Source organism: Oncorhynchus nerka, linkage group LG12 (genome assembly GCF_034236695.1).
Source record: "Oncorhynchus nerka isolate Pitt River linkage group LG12, Oner_Uvic_2.0, whole genome shotgun sequence".
Classification (NCBI taxonomy): domain Eukaryota; kingdom Metazoa; phylum Chordata; class Actinopteri; order Salmoniformes; family Salmonidae; genus Oncorhynchus; species Oncorhynchus nerka.
In genome coordinates, this window is record NC_088407.1 from 23,126,537 (window position 1) to 23,143,872 (window position 17,336).

The 17,336-nt window shown below is 46.6% G+C and overlaps 1 protein-coding gene across 1 annotated transcript in view; it reads right to left on the reverse strand.

The window, feature by feature from the left end:
• The window catches only part of LOC115117450 (sushi, von Willebrand factor type A, EGF and pentraxin domain-containing protein 1-like), a 98,552-nt gene extending 81,436 nt beyond the window's left edge, over nucleotides 1-17,116 (reverse strand). The window contains exons 1-8 of the mRNA XM_065024990.1: nucleotides 17,098-17,116; nucleotides 16,473-16,631; nucleotides 14,512-14,691; nucleotides 12,293-12,472; nucleotides 7,983-8,210; nucleotides 5,517-5,635; nucleotides 5,124-5,253; nucleotides 2,379-2,486 (exon numbers count right to left, since the gene is read on the reverse strand). Of these exons, the coding sequence (XP_064881062.1) occupies nucleotides 2,379-2,486; nucleotides 5,124-5,253; nucleotides 5,517-5,635; nucleotides 7,983-8,210; nucleotides 12,293-12,472; nucleotides 14,512-14,691; nucleotides 16,473-16,631; nucleotides 17,098-17,116 (1,123 nt within the window). The remainder of the gene's footprint in view (nucleotides 1-2,378; nucleotides 2,487-5,123; nucleotides 5,254-5,516; nucleotides 5,636-7,982; nucleotides 8,211-12,292; nucleotides 12,473-14,511; nucleotides 14,692-16,472; nucleotides 16,632-17,097) is intronic.
• Nucleotides 17,117-17,336: the final 220 nt, after the last annotated feature.

A 17,336-nucleotide genomic window follows, 5' to 3' on the forward strand; every position in this document is an offset into this window, starting at 1 on the left:
AGAGTAGAGGTGAAACACTGGTCTAGACACAGTAGAGTAGAGTGGAACCACTGGTCTAGACACAGTAGAGTAGAGTAGAACCACTGGTCTAGACACAGTAGAGTAGAGTAGAACCACTGGTCTAGACACAGACACAGTAGAGTAGAGTAGAACCACTGGTCTAGACACAGACACAGTAGAGTAGAGTAGGCTGAGTGGTGTCCTGGCCGTGTCTCCCCTGCCAGGCAGTCAGTCTCCAACTAAATATAACCCAGGCAGCACCAGGGACCAGGGACCAGGGCGTGTGTGTGTGTGTGTGTGTGTGTGTGTGTGTGTGTGTGTGTGTGTGTGTGTGTGTGTGTGTGTGTGTGTGTGTGTGTGTGGGAATCAGGGCGTGGGCCTGATGGAAAAACAAAGCATGCTGACGTTGGAGTAATGTCCGAGTGACGTCGTCTCGCCGCCTTGGTTAAAAACCACAACTTGGTTATTTCTGTTTGCTGTTGATGGCATATCGTGTGTGGACCTTGGCAGGAAGGTAGTGTGTGTGTGTGTGTGTGTGTGTGTGTGTGTGTGTGTGTGTGTGTGTGTGTGTGTGTGTGTGTGTGTGTGTGTGTGTGTGTGTGTGTGTGTGTGTGTGTGTGTGTGTGTGTGTGTGCATGAGCTCAAATATTTAGTCTCTACTGTGTATGTGCTTGTGCTTGAGTGCATGCATGTGTATCTGTCTGTCTGAATGTGTGTATCTGTCTGTCTGGGTGTGTGTATCTGTCTGACTGGGTGTGTGTATCTGTCTGTCTGAATGTGTGTATCTGTCTGTCTGAATGTGTGTATCTGTCTGTCTGAATGTGTGTATCTGTCTGTCTGAATGTGTGTATCTGTCTGTCTGAATGTGTGTATCTGTCTGTCTGAATGTGTGTATCTGTCTGACTGGGTGTGTGTAACTGTCTGACTGGGTGTGTGTATCTGTCTGTCTGAATGTGTGTATCTGTCTGTCTGAATGTGTGTATCTGTCTGTCTGAATGTGTGTATCTGTCTGTCTGAATGTGTGTATCTGTCTGTCTGAATGTGTGTATCTGTCTGTCTGAATGTGTGTATCTGTCTGACTGGGTGTGTGTAACTGTCTGACTGGGTGTGTGTATCTGTCTGTCTGAATGTGTGTATCTGTCTGTCTGAATGTGTGTATCTGTCTGACTGGGTGTGTGTATCTGTCTGTCTGAATGTGTGTATCTGTCTGTCTGAATGTGTGTATCTGTCTGACTGGGTGTGTGTATCTGTCTGTCTGAATGTGTGTATCTGTCTGACTGACTGTATATCTTTCTGACTGGGTGTGTGTATCTGTCTGACTGACTGTATATCTTTCTGTCTGAGTGTGTGTATCTGTCTGACTGACTGTATATCTTTCTGTCTGAGTGTGTGTATCTGTCTGACTGACTGTATATCTGTCTGTCTGAGTGTGTGTATCTGTCTGACTGACTGTATATCTTTCTGACTGGGTGTGTGTATCTGTCTGTCTGACTGTATATCTTTCTGACTGAGTGTGTGAGTTCCCAGCAGGCCAGCAGCAGTGATGATGACAGGTTAGAGCCCTATAGAGAGTTATGGTGATGTTTCTGTCACCAGTGCTGCTGTTTGGGGATGTTCTGTCTGTTTGTCTGTCTGAGAGATTCAGTATTACCCTATAATGTGTGTGTGTATGTTTCTGTGTGTGTGTGTGTGTGTGTGTGTGTGTGTGTGTGTGTGTGTGTGTGTGTGTGTGTGTGTGTGTGTGTGTGTGTGTGTGTGTGTGTGTGTGTGTGTGTGTGTGTGTGTGTGTGTGTGCTTAAGCAAGACCCTGTGTCTGCATACTGAGTGAGGTCATCCAACTCACTGAAACATAGCTGAGGTCTGATATCCTGTCTATACATTATTGTTCCTGACTCAGCTGTTTACTGACACACACACACATACACACACACACATAAACACTTCCTTACTGCATACTGAAACATAACTGAGGTCTGATATCCTGTCTATACATTACTGTTCCTGACTCAGCTGTTTACTGAAACACACACACACTTACTTACTGCATACTGAAACATGAGCTCTGCAGTGTCTCTGTCAGCAAGTCTGTGGGTCAGCCAGCCAGAGAGGTCCAGTACTAACATCACCCTTTGACATGTGTTTATGTGTGTATAGTATATGTATGTATGTATGTATGTATGTATGTATGTATGTATGTATGTATGTATGTATGTATGTATGTATGTATGTATGTATGTATGTATGTATGTATGTATGTATGTATGTATGTATGTATGTATGTATGTATGTATGTATGTGAGAGAGAGAGAGAGAGAGAGAGAGAGAGAGAGAGAGAGAGAGAGAGAGAGAGAAGAGGTGCAGTCTGGGATACCACACACCTGAGTTGTCTGAAAACTGTGGCACCTCCCAGGAGACGGCCGCCTGCGTGTCTGTGGCCTGGAAAGTGGGCGGTGACCTGCACCTGTCAATCACAGGGGGCTCCGTATCTAGAAAGGAATACCATCGCTGTTGTTAGGGAGACGACAAAGCTTGACCATGACAACCAACAGTCTCCAGCTGAATGTTAACTAATTGGACTGATTTAGTGTTGAGCACTATTGCTATAGTAGGATTTATATCAGTATATTAGTATACAGGTAGTATTATTCCTACAATCGGATAACAATATAGTGTAACCCTATGGTAAAGTAGGGTATGTTATGTTCTTCATTTTAGTGGTATGTGTTAAGCATGTGTGTCTAATGAAAAGCCACTGCGTTCCTTCATTATAGCATATGGAAATATTCGGGGCTACAACAGTGCTTTCCCCCTTGGTTTCTGAGAGTATTAAGTGTGTGACACTGGACACCCTTCTTTTCCACACTTTGCACACTTGAGTTTGCCACCTGTGACTACTGTGTAGACTTGTTATTTAGCTTTTATCCAAAGGGACTACTGCATGTGGCAGTCCACGCAGGATCCAAACACACAACTCTGGAGTTCTAAGCACCGCGATCCCACTAACTGAGTCATTGGAAATAGGAACTACCAGAAGTATTTCCTGATAACGGAACCTGACCAGGAGAAACTCTGGCCGCTACTTAAAAGATACAGTATGACTAGAGCCTGTAGGCTATAACTGGGCCTGGAGTTTTTCACGGTCAGGTCATGAGGTCAGGAAAACTTAGGGTCCTGATCGCAATCACACGTTTCACATTGGTATTGCTGTGATGTGCTTGTGATGTTGGTTGTGATATGGTTACAATAAGGTGGTGTTATGGTTACGATGTGTTGGTGAAATATGATTTGTGGATGTAATACATGGTTGTGATATGTGGTTGTGTTCTGATGGTTGGTTGTGATGTGGTTGTGATATGTGGCTTGTGATCTGATGGTTGGTTGTGATGTGGTTGAGATCTGATGGTTGTGATATGCGGTTGTGATTTATGGTTGTGATATGTGGTTGTGATCTGATGGTTGGTTGTGATATGTGGTTGTGATATATGGTTGTGATATATGGTTATATACGGCCCACGCTTGGATTGCGTCCTACCTGACAAGTCGCTCCTACCAGGTGGCGTGGCGAGAATCTGTCTCCTCACCACGCGCTCTCACCACTGGCGTCCCCCAGGGCTCTGTTCTAGGCCCTCTCCTATTCTCGCTATACACCAAGTCACTTGGCTCTGTCATAACCTCACATGGTCTCTCCTATCATTGCTATGCAGACGACACACAATTAATCTTCTCCTTTCCCCCTTCTGATGACCAGGTGGCGAATCGCATCTCTGCATGTCTGGCAGACATATCAGTGTGGATGACGGATCACCACCTCAAGCTGAACCTCGGCAAGACGGAGCTGCTCTTCCTCCCGGGGAAGGACTGCCCGTTCCATGATCTCGCCATCACGGTTGACAACTCCATTGTGTCCTCCTCCCAGAGCGCTAAGAACCTTGGCGTGATCCTGGACAACACCCTGTCGTTCTCAACTAACATCAAGGCGGTGGCCCGTTCTTGTAGGTTCATGCTCTACAACATCCGCAGAGTACGACCCTGCCTCACACAGGAAGCAGCGCAGGTCCTAATCCAGGCACTTGTCATCTCCCGTCTGGATTACTGCAACTCGCTGTTGGCTTGGCTCCCTGCCTGTGCCATTAAACCCCTACAACTCATCCAGAACGCCGCAGCCCGTCTGGTGTTCAACCTTCCCAAGTTCTCTCACGTCACCCCGCTCCTCCGCTCTCTCCACTGGCTTCCAGTTGAAGCTCGCATCCGCTACAAGACCATGGTGCTTGCCTACGGAGCTGTGAGGGGAACGGCACCTCAGTACCTCCAGGCTCTGATCAGGCCCTACACCCAAACAAGGGCACTGCGTTCATCCACCTCTGGCCTGCTCGCCTCCCTACCACTGAGGAAGTACAGTTCCCGCGCAGCCCAGTCAAAACTGTTCGCTGCTCTGGCCCCCCAATGGTGGAACAAACTCCCTCACGACGCCAGGACAGCGGAGTCAATCACCACCTTCCGGAGACACCTGAAACCCCACCTCTTTCAGGAATACCTAGGATAGGATAAAGTAATCCTTCTCACCCCCCCTTAAAAGATTTAGATGCACTATTGTAAAGTGGCTGTTCCACTGGATGTCTTAAGGTGAACGCACCAATTTGTAAGTCGCTCTGGATAAGAGCGTCTGCTAAATGACTTAAATGTAAATGTAAATGTTATGATATATGGTTGTGATATATGGTTGTGATATGCGGTTGTGATATGCGGTTGTGATATATAGTTGTGATATGTGGTTATAATCTGATGGTTGGTTGTGATGTGGTTGTGATATATGCTTGTGATATATGGTTGTGATATATCTGGTTGTGATCTGATGGTTGCTTGTGATATATGGTTGTGATATATGGTTGTGATATGTGGTTGTGATATGCGGTTGTGATATATAGGTGTGATATGTGGCTGTGATCTGATGGTTGGTTGTGATATGGTTGTGATACGTGGTTGTGTTATGTGGTTGTGATATATGGTTGTGATATATGGTTGTGATATGTGGTTGTGATCTGATGGTTGGTTGTGATGTGGTTGTGATCTGATGGTTGGTTGTGATGTGGTTGTGATATGTGGTGGTTGCGACCTGACCTCACCTATGACAGTGACAGTGAAGGTGCAGTTAGCCTGGTTCCCAGCACGGTCTGTCACTGTATAGATGATCTTCTCCTCTCCTATAGGGAACAGCTGGGGAGGGGTGTACACAGGCTTCACCTGGACCAGGACCTAGAGGGCAAATGTCACACATGACGGTTAGGAGTATTATTCATCATCTCTCATTGATTCCTTCACAGGATTAGTCATGTAAAGGATTCTTCCTTCCTTGAGAGTTTTTCCCTTGTTCCTTGACACTACTGCTTGGTCTTGGTTGCTTGGGGCTTTAGGTTTGAGTTGATGTTCTGCACCTTGTTGCTCTTGGTTTGAGTTGATGTTCTGCACCTTGTCACTAACACTCTAGAGGGGAAAAGAGACAACTCTCCTCCACTCACCTCCTCCCCAGAGTTGTCAGTAGCAGTGGGCACCTTCCAACTGATGTTGGCAGTGCCACACCGCTCATCCGTCTCTGCCACCACGTCTCTGGGGCACTGGATCCATGGGCGCTCTGAATCTGGATGGAGAGAGTGAGAAAATAAACAACAGATAAACGACAGTCCTAAGAATCAGAGTGGATGGATAAAGATCCCCCAAAAACCTAACAAGCAGGATGTCGGGGTCAATCTGGTTTCAATTCCAGTCAGTTAAATTGGACACGATGGGACTTACTCATAGGAGTGCCATTCCTCAACTGACAGGAATTTAGACGGAATTAACTCCAACTCTGCTAAGAACAATAAACGGTAAAGAAGGATATGAACTGACGCAACAAACCCAGGAGGAGACTTGGGCTTCGTCCCAAATGGCATCCTATTCTCATTCATTTAGACCAGGGCCCATCGGGCTCTGTACAAAAGTAGTGCACTACATAGGGAGTAGGGTGCCCTTTGGGACGCATCCTTCTGTCACATGTCGTCATGACACTGAGGGAGGGACTGTGATGTCACACCTAACCTCTGACCCCTCTCACACAGCATGTTCTTAATTACAGAGTTAAAACACTCTGCCACGTTGACATCATCACCTCTTATGTGTCTGTCTCTATTATTGACATCACCTCATTGTCGATTACAGCTGTCGCTGTCTTTTTATACATCAATAACCTTAACCCTTTAAGATAGTGGTTCTGAACTGGTGGGTCGCAAATTTGGATTTATTTATTTTATCAAATTTGCAGGGGATGAAAAAAATGCTCCAGTCTAAATTTAAACAACTAATACCAGGTAGAAAGTGTGTCGAAATTATAATGAACTTAGATTTTTTTCAATTATTTATTCTTTAAAAAATATTTTTTAAATCACAGTATTTTCAATATTTGTGGTCTCAAACAAAAGAGCTTGCCAAAATTCTTCACCAAGTATATGAGAAATGTGGAATTACTGACAATGAAATTATGTGAATGTTGTTCCATTGTTTAATATAATTGATACATTTACGGTCAATATAGCATTCAAAATAGTTTTCCAGGTTACTTTTCGGCATAAAGAATCACAATGCAAATATTGGGTCCTGACTGAGACAACCTGGTCCATTTGGGTCCATAGCCAAAACCAGTTGAGAACCAGTGCTCTAGGCTATATGAGACTCCCTCTAAGCCTTGCTAAGCCAGGTAGGTCAATGTCAACAGAGAAGACTGCTTTACTGGTTTTTGTGTGAAAGTTCACAGCTGGAAAGGACCCATTTAGTGAGGTATCCCTCTTAAACACAGCGTTCTGATGAGATCTGACAAGGTTTTCCCTTTATTGGGCTGGAAATATTTCCCTGTTAGTGTAATAGACTGGAACTAGGTCAGCTCTTTCTTTCTCATCCCTCACTATTTCTCTCTCTCTCTCTCTCCCTCCCTCTCCATCACTCTATCTTTCTCTCCATCTCCCTGTCTCTCTCTCAATATCTCTCTCTCTCTCCCTCCCTCCCTCTCCGTCTCTCTCTCTCCCCCTCCCTCTCCGTCTCCCTCCCTCCCTCCCTCCCTCCCTCCCTCTCTCTCTCTCCCCCTCCCTCTCCGTCTCTCTCCCTCCCTCCCTCCCCTCCTCCCTCCCTCCCTCCCTCTCCGTCCCTCTCTCTCACTCTCCCTCCCTCACTCCATCTCTCTCTCTCTCTGTTTTTCTGTCCATATAAAAAAGAGAGGGATGATGAGTGCAGCTCTGTCAGTGAGACAGGAACCAGAGCAGATCCACCCTGGCCTCTATAACTCCACCCTGGTCTCTATAACTCCACCCTGGCCTCTATAACTCCACCCTGGTCTCTGTAACGCCACCCTGGCCTCTGTAACGCCACCCTGGCCTCTATAACTCCACCCTGGCCTCTGTAACTCCACCCTGGTCTCTATAACTCCACTCTGGCCTCTGTAACTCCACCCTGGCCTCTATAACTCCACTCTGGCCTCTGTAACTCCACCCTGGTCTCTATAACTCCACTCTGGCCTCTGTAACTCCACTCTGGCCTCTGTAACTCCACTCTGGCCTCTGTAACTCCACTCTGGCCTCTATAACTCCACCCTGGCCTCTATAACTCCACCCTGGCCTCTGTAACTCCACCCTGGTCTCTATAACTCCACTCTGGCCTCTGTAACTCCACTCTGGCCTATATAACTCCACCCTGGCCTCTATAACTCCACCCTGGCCTCTATAACTTCACCCTGTCCTCTATAACTCCACCCTGGCCTCTATAACTCCACCCTGGCCTCTATAACTTCACCCTGTCCTCTATAACTCCATCCTGTTCTCTATAACTCCTATGGATAACTGACCCTCTAACCCTCGTTCTTTTCATCTCAATGGCATCCCCATCCCTCTCTCCACTCGTTTTATCTTTACGGCATCTTTTCCTCCCAACAGAACTCATTCTACAGCCACCTGTTTCACCTGTAAAGCATCTGGAGAAGCTGTATGCAATTACAGTGTTGTTCCCCCTGTCCTCAAACACAGCGATTGGTTCTGCTCTGGTATGGTTTGTGTTAGGGACAGCTCTCAGCAGAAGGTTAGCGCCATTCACATGGAAAGAAATACACAGAAAGAGCAAAAGGGGTGCATGGAAAACTGTCTCATGTGCATACACACATACACATAGGCACACACTCACACAGTATCCTAGGTGTTGTTACCTGTGCAGGTGGCTTTGTGGACGTTAGTGCTCCAGTCCCCAGAGGAGAGACAGAGTGCGTCCACGTCTCCCTGGAGACTGTAACCGTGGAGACAGGCGAGGCGGCACATGGTGCCAGGCTTCACTTCCCTCTTTCCACAGGCAGGGGGCGACCGCAGGACGTTCCTCAGAGTCACCATGGGGGGACAACGCACCTCTGAGGAGAGAGAGAGAGAGAGAGAGAGAGAGAGAGAGAGAGAGAGAGAGAGAGAGAGAGAGAGAGAAGGGTGGTGGAGAGATATTTATTGACAGTCACAACAAATTGATTTCACTACATGAAGCAGAGAAGCACAACAAGTTTCAGTAACCCAACTGGGGGAGGAAGAGAGGAGAAAAAGCTTGGAGCAGATATACATGCTTCCTGAGTTTTCACCCTTCGGAGATCACATTTCTCTGGCCTTGAACAAGGCTTTGCTCTGTCGCAATAAACCTATTTTCAGGAGCAGTAAATCAGTTTTAGTACAAAAGAAACAAGAATGTTTCCGGAAATGACTCTAAGACCACAAAACTATTACAGACAAGTTGTTTCATGAATTTTTGGACATAAAGTGTGTGTGTGGCTTTGACCCAGAACCTAGTCAATTGGCTTTTAGATGGAGTTAGAGTCGTAGGAAAAGCAATAGGAAAAAGCTACGAGGCAAGTGGCGGGGATGAGGACTATAAAATCAACAGTGGACATTTCATCAGATTCAAATAAAATAGCCCATCCCTCTTTAGCGAATCAGTGATCACATTACACATCTACACAAACAAACCCTAAACAATGTAGCAGACAGACCTGGTTTCAAATACTACTTCAAATACTTGTCAAATACTCGAGCTTGGCTTGCTTGAGCGTGCTTCTTGCAATTGAACCAATAGAAGAGTCACAAAAGTCCCAACCCCGCCCACCTAGCGCTCCAGGCTGGTTAAAGCAAACATTTCAAGTGTTTAAAAGATTTCAAATCATATTTGAACCCATGGTGCAGTAGCAGCAACCAGAGTCCTGAAGTACCACTGTGAAAGGACCAGTAATGATGACAGTCTGTAGCGAAGCATTCAGACCTTCACACAAACAAACTTTAACTCAATCACAACTCTAACTCAATCACAACTCTCTCATCCTCCTACACCGGGGGAGATTGTAGTCGATAAACACAAATAAACATGAAATGAGTGCCTTTGGTTAGGCAGTACACGTCTGTAGTTATTAAATAGTTAGAGAGAGAGAGAGAGAGAAAGAGAGAGACAGTGACTCATTAGAGGCCAACACCGAGTGGCCGGAGGTTTGTGGGCAAAACACAACCGTTCTGCCCTGTTTTAGTGTGTTTGTGTGCCTGACCTGTGGTGGTGCCTTTGTGTGGTGAGTGTGTCTGTGTGTGCCTGTGAGTGCCTGTGTGTGTGTGTGTGTGCGTGTGTGCGTGTGTGCGTGTGTGTGTGTGCGTGCGTGTGTGTGTGCATGCGTGCGTGTATGTGTGTGTGTGTGTGTCAGATACATATTTGTCTAGAAAGCCTTTCATCCGAAGCCAAACAGAGACATTCAACCTACAATGCTGTCATCAAGGCAAAGGGTGGCTACTTTGAAGAATCTTAAATCTAAAATCTTATATACTTTTGCTTACTACATGATTCCATTTGTGTTTTTGTATAGTTTTCATGTCTTCACCATTATTCTACAATGTAGAAAATAGCAAAAATAAAGAAAATCCGTTGAATGAGTTGGTGTGTCTAAACGTCTGACTGGTGCTGTAAGTATTCAGACCCTTTACTCAGTACTTTGTTGAAGCACCTTTGGCAGTGATTTCAGCCTCGAGTCTTCTTGGGTATGACGCTACAAGCTTGGCACACCTGTATTTGGGGAGTTTCTCCCATTCTTCTCTGCAGATCCTCTCAAGCTCTGTCAGGTTGGATGGGGAGTGTCGCTGCACAGCTATTTCAGGTCTGGTGCCAGGTTCCCTCCAGACGTGACGCTTGGATTTCAGACCAAATAGTTCAATCTTGGTTTCATCAGACCAGAAAATCTTTAGGTACCTTTTGTCAAACTCCAAGAGGGCTGTAATGTGCCTTTTGCTGAGGAGTGGCTTCTATCTGGCCACTCTACCATAAAGGCCTGATTGGTGGAGTGCTGTAGAGATGATTGTTCTTCTGGAAGGTTCTCCCATCTCCACAGAGGAACTCTGGAGTCCTGTCAGAGTGACCATCAGGTTCTTGGTCACCTGACCAAGGCCCTTCTTTCATTTAAGAATCATGGAGGCCACCGTGTTCTTGGGGACCTTCAATGTTGCAGACATTTTTTTGTAACCTTTCCCCAGATCTGTTCCTTGGCAAAATCCTATCTCAGAGCTCTACGGACAATACCTTCAACCTTATGGTTTGGTTTTTGCGCTGACATGCACTGTCAACTGTGGGACCTTATATAGACAGGTGTGTGCCTTTCCAAATCATATCCAATCAATTGAATTGACCACAGGTGGACTCCAATCGAAACTTCTCAGGGATGATCAATGGAAACAGGATGCACCTGAGCTCATTTTTCGAGTCTCATAGCAAATGTTCTGAATTCTTATGTAAATCAGGTATTTCTGTTTTTAATTTTTAATACATTTGCAAACATTTCTAAAAACCTGGTTTCGCTTTGTCATTATGGGGTATTGTGTGTAGATTGATGAGGGAAACATTTTATTTAATCCATTTTAGAATAAGGCTGTAACGTAAAAAATGTGGAAAAAGTCAAGGGGTCTGAATACTTTCTGAATGCACTGTAACTAGGAATAGAGTGACAAAGTAACAGGATAGATAGTAAACAGTAACAGCAATGTATGTGATGAGTCAAATAAGTTAGTGTAAAAAGGGTCAATGCAGATAGTTCAGGTAGCTATTTGTTTAACTATGTATCAAGCTATTCAGCAGTGTTATGGCTCGGGGGTAGAAGCTGTTCAGGGTCCTGTTGGTTGGGGGTAGAGTGGGGTTTTAGTGGGAAGAGCAGGGTAGAGTGCTGTTTTAGGGGGAGAGTGGGGTAGAGTGGGGTTTTAGTGGGGAGAGTGGAGGTAGAGTGACGTTGGGGGGGGGTAGAGTGGGGTTTTAGTGGAGAAAGTGGGGTAGAGTGGGGTTTTAGTGGGAAGAGCAGGGTAGAGTGCGGTTTTAGGGGGAGAGTGGGTTAGAGTGGGGTTTTAGTGGAAAGAGCAGGGTAGAGTGAGGTTTTAGGGGGAGAGTGGGGTAGAGTGGGGTTTTAGTGGGGAGAGTGGGGGTAGAGTGGGGTTTTAGTAGGGAGAGCAGGGTAGAGTGAGGTTTTAGTGGGGAGAGTTGGGTAGAGTGGGGTTTTAGTGGGGAGTTTGGGGTTTTAGTGGGTAGAGTGGGGGTAGAGTAGGGTTTTAGTGGGGAGAGTGGGGGTAGAGTGGGGTTTTAGTGGGAAGAGCAGGGTAGAGTGGGGTTTTAGTGGGGAGAGCGTGGTAAGTGGCAGAGTGGGGGTAGAGTGGGGTTTTAGTGGGAAGAGTTGGGGTAGAGTGGGGGTTTTAGGGGTGAGAGTGGGGTATTAGATGGTTGAATGGCAGGAAACTGGTTACCAAAACCACTCCCTTTTCTCGGGATAAATAGCTGCGAGAAAACGGTAAATTATAATAAATAATTTATGTGAACAGCATGGCGTGAAATGTAACGGTTAAATGAAATGCAATGTCTAAATCTGGCTTCTCTACGGCCTCTGCATGTCTGTTCAGGGTGTGGATGTCTCATTTACCCATTTGGCCGGTTTTTTCATTGTAAAGATTATTGTGTTAATTGCAGCTGCAGAGTTTTAAAACAGACTATCACTCAAATATCTTTGCTTTAAATCATTACACGCGCGAGCACTCTCTCGCAGTCTTTCTCTCTCTCTCTCTCTCTCTCTCTCTCCATAACCTCCATTCAAATTGCATCCAAAATAGATAACCCCGTTCTAGATAACCCTGTTCTAGATAACCCTGTTCTAGATAACCCTGTTCTAGATGCTATGTTTTTAGTGGGGTACAGTGGGGGGTTAGGGGGAGAGTGGGGTAATTGGTTCCTGCAGGCTTACCCACACACCGTGGTTGGATCCCGCTCCACAGTGAGTCGGCCTGACAGCTGAGCCTGGTGTCTCCCTCCAGCCTGTAGCCCTCTGCACAGCGAATCTCGCACTCCGCCCTGTAGGAGGCGCCACCCTCGCTGCAGTTCATGTGTCCGTGCTCGGGCGGTGATAGGGTGGGACAGGAGCGCACTGTTGTTGAAACAAAGAAACACAGAGGAAATCCTAGATCGGTCTAACCACAATGACACATTTTCAGTATGAAAAGAGGGTGAGAGAGAGAGAGAGAGAGAGAGAGAGAGAGAGAGAGAGAGAGAGAGAGAGAGATTTTTAAAAGAGAGAGGAACCAAGTAGCAGAGATGGAAGGAGATACAAAAATGAAATGGAGGAATGAAAAAAGAAGAATGATTCATCTGTCTAAAACATTAGCTAAATATTTTCTGAGAACTATAATTTGCTCTCCTGCAAAATCCCTTAATAAAAACATTGATCCTGCAGGGCTGGTCCGTGTCAGCCTGAGGTCTAGAAGAGTGTGTTTAGTGTGTTGGTTTTCAGCACCACTGGGAGACAGGCTTTTAGGAGACCCCCTCCCTGATGCCTTAACTGGCTGGGAGGTCCCGTACTGGAACTCATGCAGACACAGAGAGGCAGACAGACAGAGAGACAGACGTCCAGGCACACATATGCACGCACAGTAAGGCACACAGGCAGTGAGCCAAGCACACACACACACGCATGATCTCAATCCTCAGAGGATACGTTGACACACCAGCCAGACAGTCTCCATACTAACTCTACACACCATGCCCGAACTTAACAAGCCCTCTTACTGACTATATACAGTGTGTGTGTGTGTGTGTGTGTGTGTGTGTGTGTGTGTGTGTGTGTGTGTGTGTGTGTGTGTGTGTGTGTGTGCGTGCGTACGTGCTTGTTTTGTGTACAGTATGTGCGTGTGTGTTTTGTGTACAGTCTGTGCGTGTGTGTTTTGTGTACAGTATGTACGTGTGTGTTTTGTGTACAGTCTGTGCGTGTGTGTTTTGTGTACAGTATGTACGTGTGTGTTTTGTGTACAGTATGTGCGGGTGTGTTTTGTGCATAGTATGTGCATGTGTGTTTTGTGTACAGCATGTGCGTGTGTGTTTTGTGTACAGTGTGTGTGTTTTGTGTACAGTATGTTCGTGTGTGTTTTGTGTACAGTATGTGCGTGTGTTTTTGTGTACAGTATGTGCGTGTGTGTTTTGTGTACAGTATGTGCTTGTGTGTTTTGTGTACAGTATGTGCGTGTGTTTTGTGTACAGTATGTGCGTGTGTTTTTGTGTACAGTATGTGCGTGTGTGTTTTGTGTACAGTATGTGCTTGTGTGTTTTGTGTACAGTATGTGCTTGTGTGTTTTTGTGTACAGTATGTGCGTGTGTTTTTGTGTACAGTATGTGCGTGTGTGTTTTGTGTACAGTATGTGCTTGTGTGTTTTGTGTACAGTATGTGCTTGTGTGTTTTTGTGTACAGTATGTGCGTGTCTTTTTGTGTACAGTATGTGCGTGTGTGTTTTGTGCACAGTATGTGCTTGTGTGTTTTGTGTACAGTATGTGCGTGTGTGTTTTGTGTACAGTATGTGCTTGTGTGTTTTGTGTACAGTATGTGCGTGTGTTTTGTGTACAGTATGTGCGTGTGTGTGTCTCCCTGATAGGCCGATGTAACTCACAAATTTTTAAGAATGTGTTGAAACATCAGAAGGGTTAGAGGGACCATTAGAGAGGTTAAGGTTAGGGTTAGAGGGACCATTAGATAGGTTAAGGTTAGGGTTAGAGGGACCATTAGAGAGGTTAAGGTTAGGGTTAGAGGGACCATTAGAGAGGTTAAGGTTAGGGTTAGAGGGACCATTAGAGAGGTTAAGGTTAGAGGGACAATTAGAGAGGTTAAGGTTAGGGTTAAAAGGACCATTAAAGAGGTTAAGGTTAGGGTTAAAGGGACCATTAGAGAGGTTAAGGTTAGAGGGACAATTAGAGAGGTTAAGGTTAGAGGGACAATTAGTTGTTAAGGTTAGAGGGATCAATAGAGAGGTTAAGGTTAGGGTGAGAGGGACCATTAGAGGGGTTAAGGTGTGTGTGTGTGTGTGTGTGTGTGTGTGTGTGTGTGTGTGTGTGTGTGTGTGTGTGTGTGTGTGTGTGTGTGTGTGTGTGTGTGTGTGTGTGTGTGTGTGTGTGTGTGTGTGTGTTCTACCACCCTCTCACCTCTGCAGCTGGGCGGAGAGCCTGACCATGTCCCGTCTGGCTGGCACAGTCTGATGCCGCTGCCCTGCAGGTCGTAGCCAGGCTGGCATCGTACCCCGCAGGCAGCATTGAACTGGTTATTACACACGTTCTGGATGAAGAAACCATTCTCTGGAGGAGACAGCTCAGGGCAGTACACCACTGGGGATGGGGAGAGAGATGGATGGAAGGAGAGAGAGACGGGGAGAGAGATGGATGGAAGGAGAGAGAGACGGGAGAGAGATGGATGGAAGGAGAGAGAGATGGGGAGAGAGATGGATGGAAGGAGAGAGAGACGGGGAGAGAGATGGATGGAAGGAGAGAGAGACGGGGAGAGAGATGGATGGAAGGAGAGAGAGACGGGAGAGAGATGGATGGAAGGAAGGAGAGAGAGACGGGGAGAGAGATGGAGGGAAGGAGAGAGAGACGGGGAGAGAGATGGATGGAAGGAGAGAGAGACGGGGAGAGAGATGGATGGAAGGAGAGAGAGATGGGGAGAGAGATGGATGGAAGAAGAGAGAGACGGGGAGAGAGATGGAGGGAAGGAGAGAGAGATGGGGAGAGAGATGGATGGAAGGAGAGAGAGATGGAGGGAAGTCGAGAGAGATGGAGGGAAGGAGAGAGAGACGGGGAGAGAGATGGATGGAAGGAGAGAGAGATGGGGAGAGAGATGGAGGGAAGGAGAGAGAGATGGGGAGATAGATGGATGGAAGGAGAGAGAGACAGGGAGAGAGATGGATGGAAGGAGAGAGAGACGGGGAGAGAGATGGATGGAAGGAGAGAGAGACGGGGAGAGAGATGGATGGAAGGAGAGAGAGATGGGGAGAGAGATGGATGGAAGGAGAGAGAGATGGGGAGAGAGATGGATGGAAGGAGAGAGAGACGGGGAGAGAGATGGAGGGAAGGAGAGAGAGATGGGGAGAGAGATGGATGGAAGGAGGGAGAGATGGAGGGAAGGAGAGAGAGATGGAGGGAAGGAGAGAGAGACGGGGAGAGAGATGGATGGAAGGAGAGAGAGATGGAGGGAAGGAGAGAGACGGGGAGAGAGATGGATGGAAGGAGAGAGAGACGGGGAGAGAGATGGATGAAAGGAGAGAGAGACGGGGAGAGAGATGGAGGGAAGGAGAGAGAGACGGGGAGAGAGATGGATGGAAGGAGAGAGAGACGGGGAGAGAGATGGATGGAAGGTGAGAGATGGATGGAAGGAGAGAGAGAGGGAGGAAGAGGAGAAACATGAAAAAGACTGATTTCCTCTATTTGATGCAAAAGCCCAAATGCATGAACACGCACACTCAGTTATTATACTGCATGTGCACACACACACACACACATTTGTTTTACTATGCTTGTGGAGACCCAACTATTGTTTCCCATTCAAAATACTATTTTCCCTGACCCCTAAACCTGACCCTAACTCCTAAAACCTAACCCAAAACCTAACCCTTCAACCTAAATCTAACCCTAAACTTACCCCCTAATGCTAAGATAGCCTTTTTCCTTTTGGGGAGCGGGAAAATGTCCCCACTTGTCCAAATGTTCCTTGTTTCACTATCCTTGTGAAGACTTCTGGTTACCACAAGGAGAGTAAAATAAAAGACACACACACACATACAGCCCTCAAGCCTTGGTATTGAGGCTGATCCCTGCGGTAGATGCTTGGTTGTGGTGAAGCCTAAGGGCTTTGGGAACGTTAACTCCCTAGGGAGTTCTGCCGGTTTCCCAGATGCAGATTAAAGGGCAATTCCACTACTTTTTAATAATGAATATGAGGTTGAAAAGTGGTGGAATTGGACTTTAAGCCTCATTCTGGTTTAAAAGGTTATTTCAAGCATTCTCCATTCAGTATGCTTTTTAGTCCAGGGCTCGGCCTAGCTGGTGTCTGGGAGAACGGCCCTAAGTGTCTGACTTTGGAAGTGTAGCGTGGACAGTCTGGAGCCTCATACCTTCACAGGTCTTCCCCTGGGGCCTGTAGCCCTGCTTGCAGACACAGTCGCTGCGTGAGGTGCTGCTGGGCTGGGAGGTGTGGTGCTGGTCAGGGCAGGGCAGGCAGGTACCCAGGCCTCCAGGTGTACCCTCTGGCTTGTAGGTGCCAGGCGGGCACGCTGTACAGAGGACGCAGACACTCAGTGTTAGCCTCAACACAGATGACACTTAGCCTAGAAATGTAGTTAGTTGCCAGGGTTGGGGTTAACTCCATTTCAATTCCAGTCCCACTGAAATTCCAATTCCAATTCTCTTCAATGCTTCCATGCTTTTGAATTAGGAACATTTGGAATTGGAGATGGAATTTGGTTACTTTCTGAATTGACTGGGATTGAACAGGAATTGACCCCAACCCTGTTAGTTGCATGTAAAGGAAGGACCGGTACAGACAGTATACACACACAAATGCAAAAACATGGCCATGGCCATGAGCAAATTCTGAAATCACGGAGGTGGATAATAATTCTATTAACTTGGCAATTATGCTTTGTGTTAAAAGCACCTGAGACTGATCAGGAAGCTAGGGGTCAGGACGCTAGGGGTCAAGAATTTAGGGGTCAGGAAGCTGTCTGGCTGTAGAGCTACCGAGCTTGTTTTCAAACATTCCTCCATCGACTAAATCAGGGCTTCCCAATTCCCGTCCTGGAGGGCTGAAACACTTCTGTTTTTTTTCTACCTAGTAGTCAATTGCACTCACCTGGTGTCCCACATCTTAATCAGTCCCTGGTTAGAAAGAGAGAATGAAAACCAGAAGTGTTTTGGCTCTCCAAGACCGGAATTTGGCAGCCCTGCACTATATGATCCTCACAGAAGAAGATGGCCGT